The sequence below is a fragment of the Lagenorhynchus albirostris genome, chromosome 3, assembly GCF_949774975.1.
Source record: "Lagenorhynchus albirostris chromosome 3, mLagAlb1.1, whole genome shotgun sequence".
Classification (NCBI taxonomy): Eukaryota; Metazoa; Chordata; class Mammalia; order Artiodactyla; family Delphinidae; genus Lagenorhynchus; species Lagenorhynchus albirostris.
This window is the reverse complement of record NC_083097.1, coordinates 112,384,436-112,397,195: the sequence shown is the minus strand read 5'-3', so window position 1 is coordinate 112,397,195 and position 12,760 is coordinate 112,384,436. Positions and strand designations below refer to the sequence as shown.

The following is a 12,760-nucleotide window of genomic DNA, read 5'->3' as shown; positions in this document are numbered from 1 at the left end:
TGTTTCTGGTGTCTGCCCTCTGGTGGGTGAGGTTGGTCCTGGACTTGTGCAGGCTTCCTGGTGTGAGGGACTGGTGCCTGCCCTCTGGTGGGTGGAGCTGGGTTGAGTTTCTCTGCTGGGCAGGACTGTGTCAATGGGTGTGTTTAGAGGTGGCTGTGAGCTCAGCACAGCTTTAGGCAGCCTGTCTGCTGATGGTGGGGCTGTGTTCCTATCCTGCTGGTTGTTGGGCCTGAGGTGTACTAGCACTAGAGCCTGTAGGCTGTTGGGTAGGGTCAGGTCTTGATGCCAAAATGGTGACCTCTGGGAGAGCTCACGCCAATCAGTATTCTCTGGGACCTCTGGCACCAGTGTCCTTGCCCCTCCACTGAGTCACAGCCGACCCTCGCCTCCTTAGGAGACTCTCCAAGACTCGTAGGTAGGTCCAGCTGAGGCTCATGTGGAGTTACTGCTGTGCTGGGTTCCAGTGTATGTGAAACCTTGTGTGCATCCTCTAAGAGCAGAGTCTCTGTTTCTCCCAGTTATGTAGAGCCCCTGCACTTAAGCTCCATTGGCCTTCAAAACCAAATGCTCTGATGATTCTGATGCCAGACCACCAGACTTGGGAGCCTGACGTGGGGCTCAGAACTCTCACTCCTGTGGGAGAACATCTGTGACATAATTATTTTCCAGTTTGTGGGTAAGCCACCCGCTGGATATGGGATTCGATGATGTCATGAAAGCGCCCCTCCTACCATCTCATGGTGGCTTCTTCTTTGTCTTTGAAAATATCTTTTTTGGTAGGCTCTAGTTTTTTTTGTCAATGGTTGTTCAGCAGTTACTTGCGATTTTGGTGTTTTCGTGAGAGGAGGTGCGCTCAGGTCCTTCTCTTCTGCTGTCTTGGCTGGGGATCTCTCGCTATTAGAACTTGATTAGGGATTGCATTGGATCTGTACATTGCTTTGGGTAGTATGGACATTTTAGCAGTATTAATTCTCCCAGTCCTTGAGCATAGAATATCTTTCCATTTATTTGTGTGTTTAATTTCTTTCATCAGTGCCTTACGGTTTTCACCATGCAGGACTTCCACCTCCTTGGTTAAATATAATCCTTGGTATTTTATTCCTTTTAATGTGGTTGTAAATTGTTTTCTTAATTTCTCTTTATGATAGCTCATTATTAGTGTATGGAAACACCACAGAAATCTGTGTAATGATTTTGTGTCCTACAACTTTACTGAATTCATTTATTCTAACAGTTTTTTTGGTGGAGTTTTTAGAGTTTTCTGTGTATAATATGTCATGTTCAAATAGTGACAGTTTTACTTCTTTCTTTCTGATTTGGATGCCTTTTCTTTTTCTTGCCTAATTGCTGTGGCTAGAGGAAAAGAGGAAAAAGAAATTTTAAAAACTTTCAGACAAGTGAAAATGGAAATATAACTTACCAAAACTTATGACATGCACCAAAAGCAGTTCTAAGAGGCAAATTTATAACAATAAATGCCTACATCAAAAATTTTTTTAAATCTCAAATAAAAAAACATAACCTGAAGGAACTAGAAAAAGAACAAATGAAGCCCAAAGTTGTTAGAAGGAAGGAAATAACAAAGGCCAGAGAAGAAATGAACGAAATAGAGATTAAAAGAACAACAGAAAAGATAAATGAAACTAACAGATAAACTAAAGATAAGTAATCGTTCCTATTGGTTGTTCAGTAACATGTTGTTTAATCTTCATATATTTGTGATTTTTCCAGTTTCCTTCTTGTAATTGATTTCTAGTTTCATACCACTGTGGTCAGAAAAGATACTTGACATGATTTCTTACATTTATTAGCGCTTGTTTTGTGGCCTATCATGTGGTCTGTCCTGGAAAATGTTATATGTGTACTTGAGAGGAATGTGTATCCTGTTGATTTGGGTGGAATATGCTGTGTATATTTTTAAAATCCATCTGGTTTAACATGTCATTTAAGGCCAGTGTTTTCTTATTGATTTTCTGTAAGGAAGATCTGTCCATGGATGAAAGTGGGGTATTAATGTCCCCTGTTATTATTGTGTTGCTGTCTTTTTCTCTTTTAGGTCTGTTAATATTTGCTTTATATATTTATTTGCTCCTGTGTTGGGTGCATAAATATTTACAAATATTATATCCTCTTGTTGGATTGACTCCTTTATGATTATGTAATGACATTCATTGTCATTGCAGTCATTGTTTTAAAGTCTGTTTTGTCTGATATAAGTATAGCTACCTCAGCTTTCTTTTGGTTTTTATTGGCATGGAAAATGTTCTTCCATCCCTTTACTTTCAGTCTGTGTATATCCCTACATCTGAAGCGTGTCTCATGTAGGCAGCATATAGATGGGTGTTGTGTACTTATCCACTCAGTGTCTTTTGATTGGAGAATTCAGTGCGTTTACATTTAAAGTAACTATTGATAGGTATGCACTTATTCCCATTTTGTTAATTGTTTTTTGGCTGTTTTGTATTGGGTTGGCCAAAAGGTTCACTTGGTTTTTTCCATAAGATGGCTCTAGTAGCACTTAGTTGTCTTTAACTTCATTCGAAAAAAATTTTGTTCGATTGTATTGTGACAGCTGTCATATCAGCATGCATATTATAAAAGACCTCAAAATTGGTGAATTTTTGTGTAGCCTTTTTAATACTGAAGATGGCAGAAAAAACAACACTTTAGGCATATTGTGCTTTATTATTTCAAGAAAGGTAAAAATGCAACTGAAACACAAAAAAAAGATTTGTGCAGTGTATGGAGAAGGTGCTGTGACTGATCAAATGTGTCAAAAGTGGTTTGCGAAGTTTCGTGCTGGAGATTTCTCCCTGGACGAGGCTCCACGGTCGGGTAGACCTGTTGAAGTTGATAGCAATCAAATCGAGACATTAATTGAGAAAAATCAACATTATACCACACTGGAGATACTGGACATACTCAAAATATCCAAATCAAGCATTGAAAATCATTTGCACTAGCTTGGTTATGTTAATCACTTTGATGTTTGGGTTCCACATAAGGTAGGCAAAAAGAAACCTTCTTGACCATATTTCCCCGTGTGATTCTCTACTTAAACGTAATGAAAACGTTCCGTTTTGAAAACAAATTGTGATGGTTGATGAAAAGTGGATACTGTATAATAATGTGGAACAGAAGAGATCATGGGGCAAGCGAAATGAACCACCAACCCACCAAAGGTCAGTCTTCATCCAGAGAAGTTGGTGTTGTGTATATGGTGGGATTGGAAGGGAGTCCTCTACTATGAGCTCCTTCTGGAAAACCAGACGATTAATTCCAGCAAGTACTGCTCCCAGTTAGACCAACTGAAAGTATCACTCCATGAAAAGCATCCAGAATTAGTCATCAGAAAACTCATAATCTTCCATCAGGATAACGCAAGACCGCATGTTTCTTTGATGACTGGGCAAGAACTGTTACAGCTTGGCTGGGAAGTTCTGATTCATCCACCATATTCACCAGACATTGCACCTTCAGATTTCCATTTATTTCAGTCTTTACAAAAATCTCTTAATGGAAAAAATTTCAGTTCCCTGGAAGACTGTAAAAGGCACCTGGAACAGTTCTTTGCTCAAAAAAGATAAAAAGTTTTGGTAAGATGGAATTATGAAGTTGCCTGAACAATGGCAGAGGGTAGTGGAACAAAAGGTTGAATGCGTTGTTCAATAAAGTTCTTGGTGAAAATGAAAAATGTGTCTCTTATTTTTACTTAAAAACCGAAGGCACTTTTTGGCCAATCCAATAGTTCCTCTGTTCCTTTCTTCTTTTCTTGCTCTCTTCCTTTGTGATTTGATGATTTTCTTTAGTGGTACACTTAACATTCCTTTCTCTTTTGTGTACATACTATAGGCTTTTGCTTTGTGTTTATCATGAGGCTTATATATAACAACTTATAACAGTCTATTTAAAATTGATAACACGTTTGATCCCAATCGAAAGCTCTATATTTTCACTCTTCTCTCCATGTTTTATGTTTTTGACATCACATTTTACACCTCTTTATCTTGTGTATAGTCCTTAATTAATTATTGTAGTTACAGTTATTTTTAGTACTTTTGTCTTTTAACCTTTATACTAGCTTTATAAGTGATTAATCTACCACCTTTATATTTACCTTTATCAGTGACAAAGGTACTTGTACTTTTCATATGTTTTCCTGTTACTAATTAGTGCCCTTTCTTTTGAGCTTAAAAGAAGTCCCTTTATTATTTCTTTTAAGGCCAGTTTAGTGGTGATGAACTCCTTTAGCTTTTGCTTGTCTCGAGAACTCTTTCTGTATTCTTCACTTCTGAAGGACAGTTTTGCCCGGTAGAGTATTCTTGGTGGGAAGTTTTTTTTACTCGTAGCATTTAGAAAAATCATGCCACTCCCTTCTGGCCTGCAAAATTTTTGCTGAAAAATCTGCTGATAGTCTTATGGGTTTTGTGTGTGTGTGTCACAGGTTTTCTCTTGCTGTTTTAAAGATTCTCTCCTTGTCTTTAACTTTTGCCATTTTAATTATAATGTGTCTTGGCATGGTTTTGTTTGCGTTCATCTTATTTGGAACTCTCAGCTTCCTGGCAGGATTATCTTCCTTTTTATGGCTAAATAATATTCCTGTGTGTGTGTGTGTGTGTGTGTGTGTGTGTGTGTGTGTCTGTGTGTGTATCACATTTTCTTTATTTATTTGTTGATGGGCACTTAGGTTGTTTCCATGTCTGGGCTATTGTAAATAATGCTGCTATGAACATGGGGATGCAGATATCTCTTCAATATAGTGTTTTCATTTCCTTTGGATATATTTCCAGAAGTGGAATTGCGGAGCACATAGTAGTTCTATTTTTTATTTTTTGAGGAACCTCTATACTGTTTTCCCATAGTGGCTGCACCAGTTTACAATGTGGGGCAACAGCTTTAATGCAGGTAACCATATGCAAATGAATCATTGCTGAAAATTATCAGTATTAATTATCACAGGTTAAGCTTTATAACCTGGCTGCATAGGCAGCTGCTGACTTGTATCAGGGGCCCAGGGAGCCTTTCAGGTCCCCTCCTCCCAGTAAAACCAACTCCAATTCCCAGATGCTTGAAATTCTGTCATTTAGGGCTTTCTGACCTCTTCAAATCCAAGTATCCTTGGGCAGAAGCACTAAATATTTATCTACTTAGCAACTGCATTTCATTCCCAAGCATTTACTGAGCACCTCGTGTATGAATGGTGTTCACTGGGTAGAGTAGTGGCTTTAAAACTTTTTTGCTTGCATACTTCCTAAAGCAGTTTTGAAAATCTTCATAGCTCATACATCTAAAATTTGACAGCTAAACGTCTCATAATAAATTTAAATATCTACTACAAAGGGTATGATTTTGATATATAATACATATTGAAATTTAAAAAGAAAACTCTCATCATTTAAATGTATCCAAAGAAATCTACTTACTGTGATGATTTGATATACCACAAAATACACAAACAGGCTCTTTTTTAACAGTTGGAAAATTTATATAATTTTACTCCTTTGAGCCCTTATTCTCCTTTCACTTGCCCCACAAATTTTTATCCTAATGTAACACTTTTTTTTTGCTTGTAGTATGTTAGTGATTTGCGCAACAAAAATAATGTACATAAATTTAAATTCATTTTGAAAAATTTTCTTGTGATCATAAAAGCACTAAGTATTATGGTTTCCACAGGATTGGATAGTTATCACATTTATTAATAATACACAGTTGATCAAACTGAAATACTTGACACATTTTAATTTTAACTATTAAGGAGGAAGTAAAATTTTTTTGGAACTGTATCATGTCGTGGAATGCATGGAGATAGTTTTTGCAGTTAACTCAAGTACCCAAAGATAAATGTTGCTCATTGTAAAAATGAGTCATCATCCTATATTTTATTTATAGGTATAAGTGCCTGGGAAATCTTGTTCACAAAAGTAATTAAATGGGACTGGAAAGGATTTTGTTATAGCAACATCGCTCAATCCTCTGAACTCTTTCTGAGTTACATGCCAACAATCACATAGTAATCTGTCATCAACTTGTTTTAATAAATGTTTTATTTTAGAACGGTTTTAGATTTACAGAAGTTACAAAGCCCGTATAGAGAGTTCCTGAATATCCCTCACCCAGTTTCCCTGTTGTTAACATCTTCCATAACCCTGGTACGTTCATCACAACTAAGAAACCCGCATTGGTACGTTACTGTTAACTAAACTCCATCAATCTGTTCTTTAATGGTCTATCAGCTGTTAACTCAATTTGGTATTTCTTCAGTTTTGTTGAAAGCACAGAATTAGAAACATCTGACTTGTGAAAGGATTTGTCATCCCGTCTTTGCTTTTCTTATTTCCTGGAAAGTATATCAAAAAGGCTTTACTAAGACTTACCATGTAATTGTTGATTATACCTGTCAAATCTGATACACTTGAAGTGTTAGGAAAACCAAAATAGTGATAATTTTACTATATCTTTGCTAATACCGTGTTTCTTGTTAAAAGGCCTTCTGTCTTAGCATTTATATCAAAATCTTGGAGCATCAAATTTAGCTCATTTAATTAATGGAAAATGTTCCAGGTTAGCCACATAACCTAAATGCCAAAGCAGTCCTTATTGTTAAAGCACTTAGTAAAATTAGACCTTATTTTTCAGTGTAAGTAAAAATATTAATATGTTAATGAATTTGAGTATTAAAAGGGAAAATGGATAGGGCACAGGCCTTGCCCTGAGTTTTCTGTCCAGATCCTTCCTTCAGGAAGCCATGGCCACTTATCATATTTTATATATTTTATAATATTTCTCACCCCGTACTTTGTTGATTTGCTCCCACTGGACCATCCTCAGGAGTAATGTCCTTTTTGATAATAATTGGGGGAAGGAAAAAGTACCTAAACAAAAATTGCTATCGTGCCCACTTTTCTCACTCAACAATATATCTGAATGCAAGAAATCCCCAAATGAGCCAAAATATCCATTTCTAATACAAGCCTCATCCTTGACAGAAATAAAAGACTGAGAAAGATATGTATCCCTACTTGAAGGGTGGTGCTCATATTCACTCTTGGGAACTGGGAGAAATGGTTGTGAAGGGAGACCCAGCATGAAACCTTGATTGCAAGCATAGATCACTCTTAGGGCAGATCCACTTCAGGAAGAAGTACATTAGGCAGCAGAGGATCTGGAAAGTAATCATACCTCTCTACTCAACATACCTTTGCAAGGCTCTTGGAAACCCCAGAGGACATATACTTCAGTCTGAACGATGCTGGAAAGAGGCCCAAGAGCCTGTCAAGATCCATGCTCACTGCAGGGGGGTGGGGCATCTCAAGGGGCCAGATAGGCTCGCCAACAGCCCCCATATGGATCCTTCTCCAGGGCAGGTCTTAATGAAAGAGGGTGGGAGAGTCTTGCCTCCTGGGCTCGGAGGGTTGGAGGGTGATGATCCTTGGTCTGAGTTTTGGCTCTTGGAGAACTAAGGATCCAGAGCAGTTTGGTTTTTCCCCGCAGACGTGAATACTGTACAGGCATCTAGAAAGTGAAGACCCTGAATTAAGAGACATTTACTTGGTCTAAAGTTATGCAAGTGGTTCTGTTCTAAATTATCACTGTGAAGTTTTGCCTTTAGGTAGCTCTTTTTTTAAGATTATAAAGGTGATGAAAATACAGTTTAGCACTCTTTACTCTTGGACTTCAAAATAAGCCTGCAGCCCCCACTTTGAAAAATGCTGAGAACTAGTAGTGGTTTAGTTTCCTGTTTTCTCTTGAGTATTATGGGCATTCACCTGCCTGTTAGAAAAGCCCAGATTCACGTGGTCTCCATCTGTGCAGGCCTCATACTGACTCTTCTGTTTGTGCAAGAAGAAGCAGGGAGAAGTCAGCAAGGCAGCCAGCGCTGACAGCACGACCGAGGGCACACCCGCCGATGGCTTCACTGTGCTCTCCACCAAGAGCCTCTTCCTCGGCCAGAAGGTAGGCAAACGCGGGCCCCGGTCTGCTCGCAGGCCCTGGGACAGGTGGGTGCCTCCACCAGCAGGAAGGCTGACTGAGGACCACTCCTGGCCTCATGGGCTGGAGGAGAGAGTGGGGCCTGGGGCGGCTTTAGGAGAGGACTCAGGGAGGGCTGGACAGGGTGCTGAGGGGAGACTGGCAGGTGGGGAGAGGAGATGGTGGTAAAGAAGAGGGACAGCAGCTCCTGTGGGGGTCGGGACACCCTGGGCTTAGCCTGTGGAAGGAGCTGTGTATATGGGATGACCTGGTCATCCTGTAGTCCTGCCCAGAAAAGCAGCTGGAAGTCAAAACTGGGTCCTAGAAAGGGAAAGATCTAGCAGGCAGCCCAGGTGTTCCGGTGGGCACGGAAGGTGGAACCTTGATCCAGGGGGCGGGATTGTTGCTAGACACACTGTGCCACCTGAGGACTCCTCAAGCCAGTCGTTTGTTTGTTTTAACCGTGGGCAATATGTTTTCAGCCGCCCCAGTGATGCCAATTTGCCAGGACGCCATGGTTTTGTAACAAATGATTCACTTTTGTTGAAAATAAAAATGATGCAAAGGCTTTTAAGACCTGAGAATGAGAGTTCATATTTCTCTGTTAACGCCAAAAAAGGGGGTGGAGAGAGAGTGGGAATTACTTTTCTGAATTTTTTTTATCCTACATTAAAAAAAAATTAAAAGCATGGATTTGAGCTTCCATGTAAATCGCATTCAGTTTGCATGTGGTGAACAACTTGGTTCTGAAGCTGCATCATTTTTAAAACCTCACTGTCAGTTTTCTTTGGCATCTCAGTGACACAGTCCTGCTCACGTCATTGCAAGTGCTCCTTCTCCCCCTCCCTCTTCCTGTCGCTAATTGCACTCAGGCTCCCATGATGCAATTCCTGTGGTGGACTCTGTGTTCCAGCAAATAACCATTACAGTGTACATTTTATAACCATTATCTGTATTTTGTATGCATTTTTCAAAGGAAAAAATAAGCAGCACTATCTGTCATCTTAAGGTCTGGGGCTTTGAAAGTTTTTGTTTAAAATATTTTTTATTTATAAAATTTCAGCTCAGCAGTGAAGGCAACCACCTGGGTTTACTTTCACACCCTTTAACCTGTCCTTCGGGTAATATATTGAAAGTTAATGTGACCTGTCATCCAAATTGCTTTGGTTTGAACTAAAGTGCAAAAAAGCTCTGCGATTTAGGACTAGCTCCAGTGTGCTTCAGATCCCTAATGCTGACGATTAGAGCCAGGACTTGGAAACCTGTTAAGCAAGTAGAACAGTTCAGTGCCTGGGTCCACCCTCTCCCTCACTCCTTCCCATACCCCACTCTCACGTGCCCTGACCCTGGCCTTTCCCTTCCCTGTGTTCTTCTTGCTCTCTCCTGCTGGTTACCCCAAAGCCAGCATCAAGTCAGAACTCCTCACACCCCCTTGCTGGATTTCCGGAATAGCCATACAAATGTCTGTGTACAAATGGAGATGCCCTTCTTGCCCTTCTTGGCCTTGGGATCAGGGCCTCGTCTGCTGCATACGAGCCCTGGAAGGGAAGGGAGGCAACGAAGACTGCAGACACATTGCCAGCTCCTCTGCAACCAAGCAGTGCCGTCTCCTCCATTTTGGGCACAGCCTGGTCTCAGGCCTCAGAACCAGGCACCACAGGCAGGAGAGTACCAGAAAGTGCAGATCCAGCTAATACTGACTATACGCCACTCACGGTTGGGGAGGGAGAGTCCAAAAAGCTATAGAGAAGCACTGATACTCTATAGTCATTTACAGGCATGGTATCTAATATTATTTAGGAGATAGAGGAAAATGGAAGATGGAGGCTTGACAGCAAAACTAATGTGGCTTTTTGATATCTTGACTTTTGGAGGGAGAGCCTGAAGGGACTGGTTGAACTGCAGCCCAGTGTAACATGGTCAGCTGTGAGAGAAGGGGCTGAGTGCAGAGCCAGAAAGTACACCTGCCTTCTTTCCCATATCACACAGTCCGATGTGAGTGGTGAGAACAGAAGCCCAAACTACCACAAGGCGGCCCTTTGCTTCCAGCTTAATGACCCAGGACACACGCATCCAGGATGAGCTACCCCCAAATCCAGCCCCGCAGGTGCCCTTTAGCGGAGTAAACTGTGTCTCCCCAAAAGTGGTGTCACAGAATAAAGCATCATCTCAAGTCAGCCTGGGCACCCTGTTAGAAGCTAGTGTCCTAACAGCCCTTTCTGGAACCCTGTGCCCTGCAGCATGAGAGGGAATAAGTATTCATAGTTGAGAGCGTTATTTTGAAGCAGGGCTTTCTGGCCCTTTATAAATAGTTTTTACTGTCAAGTGAAAGTCATGGCATTTAGTGCAAAAGGGGCCAGAGTGGTCAAACTGACACATAGGAATTTTTACACAAAGCACATTTTAAAATGTCATCATTACAGACATTAATTTTGACTTGGATTTTAGGAAGTGTTTCAGAAAGGGTGCTTTACAGTGGTGACTGTATGGTGCTCTGTGTTCTATGAGTCTTACTTTCCACCTGTGACAGTGAAACCAATGCTGGAATAGTGCAAAGCAAGCTGAGGTCAGAAAGGTGATACTGTGCTCGCTACAGCCCTGAAAGGCACGGTTGCTAAGCTACTTGCAGGAGAAGCTGGCCCAGGGCTTAGGAGCCTGGGATCCAATTGTTGTTGATGATAATGTATCTCACATACTGACATCTCAGGAGTAACCGCCCTCATTGCTCTCTGATTTTACCCAGTATTCACACACATTGTTGAATTGTTTTCAAAAGGGAAACAGTGCTGTGAATCTGAATCGACTAAATGTGTTTGCTTTGTGGTTCAGTGGAGATTCTCAGCTTCTTCTCAAGATTTAAAAAGTTTAATGTCCAAAAAAAGTGCATTTCTATAAATCTGTGTCAGTGGTAGTAAGCGATGTAGGCTTCCTTGGAAGAGTCAGTATTATTAGAAGCAGTTGGGAAAGCAGTGTCAGGAGGGCATGCGTGTGTGCCTCCCCAACTATCAGGATTGCAGCCACAGCCCTGTGGGCCGCTAGAGGCAGGGGTAGGTACCATGGGTTTTCTTCCTCAGATCCAGACACCCTAGTCCCGGGGGCTGGGGAACAGTAAAGAGAGAGGGAGCTCTTGAAGCAGGAATGAGGAGGAAAGGCCCACCACCCTCTTCCACCCTGTGGCTGACGACTGGCTTCTGAGACAGTTTAGGACGCTGATGAAGCCATGCTTCTGGGCCTCCAGCAGTGCGCACAGCTGTCCTTGTCTCTGTGTGGCACATTCTAGCCTGAAACCCACCAGATGCCACCTCCAGGCCTGAGGCTCTGGGGGAATTCAGGCTGGAGATGCGTGCAGGCTGGCAGCATAGCACAGAGGAAGGAGTCCCTCCACCCCAGAGGCCAGGGCAGGAATGGGCCCTGGAGCAGGCCACAGGGAACACATGGTGATTCATGAGGAAGTGGAAACAGTTCTGTGGAAGACCTCACCTCTCCATCTTCCTTAGTTAAAGTGGACCCTGGGGACAGGAAGAGCGTTGCATTTTATGTGGTGGGCACAGGGAAAGGAGTCTTCCTTGTCCATTGTGAGGGAATGAGAGATACGAACAGGCTAGTCTGGACAGTGACAGGCTAGACTTAACAAGTCACTCAGATAATCTTTAAAAATCACGTTTATTTCCTAAAATTGAATTTCTGATCACATATGTGTAAAAAAAAAAAAAAAAGGATTGTACTATTTCCCGTGGCCAAGGAGGTCACGTCAAGGCAGCCCAGATGTCCATCCAGTAGCCCCAAGCCACCGGCTCCTTCCTTATCATGGGCAGGCTGCCTCCCGACCTGCTCTCAGTGGTGGGTGCCGTCCTCCCTTCCAGGATAGCCAGGTTAGCTCTGAGCCACCTCAGGTCCCAGCCAGGCCAAGGGCCCGGTTCCTGAGCTCTGGCCTTTCCGTTAGCTCTGCTTTCGGGGAAGCGGTTTGTTCACTTCATCTTAAAGTTGTGTCTGGATGTTTGACATTCAGTTCCAGCTCTGTTTGTGGGCCTACAGAAACCCGAGCACTGTCTTAGGTATTGGATGGCCCTTGGGCAGGAGGCAGCCTGCACTCTGCCTTCAAGGAGCTTGTAGCCTAACGAGTTCACATCAGGAGTAGACAACAAGGGTTAACTGGGCATAACCCCTCGAGGGGGGACTGGGTACTGTAGACATCAGAGGCTGGCTCCAGTAGAGGCCACTGACATGAGCATCATCAGGTCCCCGTGGTGGAAGAGATCTTGAAGGACACTTAGCTCAGTCCCCTTCCCCCAACCCTGCAGCCAAGTGGGACCCCCCTTCTGCTCTATAACTGGCACTCTCTCCAGTGGCCAGCAATCTTCACAGATACTTTAAATTCACCATTCTGTGGTTTAAAACTTAGTTTTCCATCTTTCCCAATGTTAAGACAAGGAAGTAGTTAGCTTGTTCATATTCTGAAATCATTAATGACCCTCTCCCCTCCCAGAAAATCAGACTAAACTTGGGAATTTTCACAGTTTCCCAGAAATCTGATTTCCCAGCCCACAAATACCCCTGCTCTGCCATGTGCTTCAGACAGCTGTGGGCCCCTTTGGCTAAGAGGTCCAGGTGAATTTGACCCTGGGTGGGCTTAGGGGGGCCTGGGACCTCCTAGGACTGGGCATCTATCCTGGGCCTGCCAGGCCTGTTGGTGTGTGTCCTCGGCACAGTGAGATCCTTTTCAGGCATGTGTATACGTGGCCTCTGCTTATCCTTCTCCTGTCCAGGGGAGCTTCTGTTCTTGTTTCAT

General features: G+C 42.3%; 1 protein-coding gene across 9 annotated transcripts in view; it reads left to right on the top strand.

Moving 5' to 3' along the window:
* LOC132517077 (core histone macro-H2A.1) overlaps window positions 1-12,760 on the top strand; it is a 79,938-nt gene that overhangs the window by 45,047 nt on the left and 22,131 nt on the right. For 4 of the 9 annotated variants that reach the window (XM_060143648.1, XM_060143646.1, XM_060143650.1 and 1 more), the window contains exon 5: window positions 7,846-7,956. In XM_060143648.1, the coding sequence (XP_059999631.1) occupies window positions 7,846-7,956 (111 nt within the window). Of the gene's footprint in view, window positions 1-7,845; window positions 7,957-8,453; window positions 8,556-12,760 lie in introns of those variants that run through there. The other 5 variants (XM_060143649.1, XM_060143647.1, XM_060143652.1 and 2 more) reach the window with 3 other exon arrangements.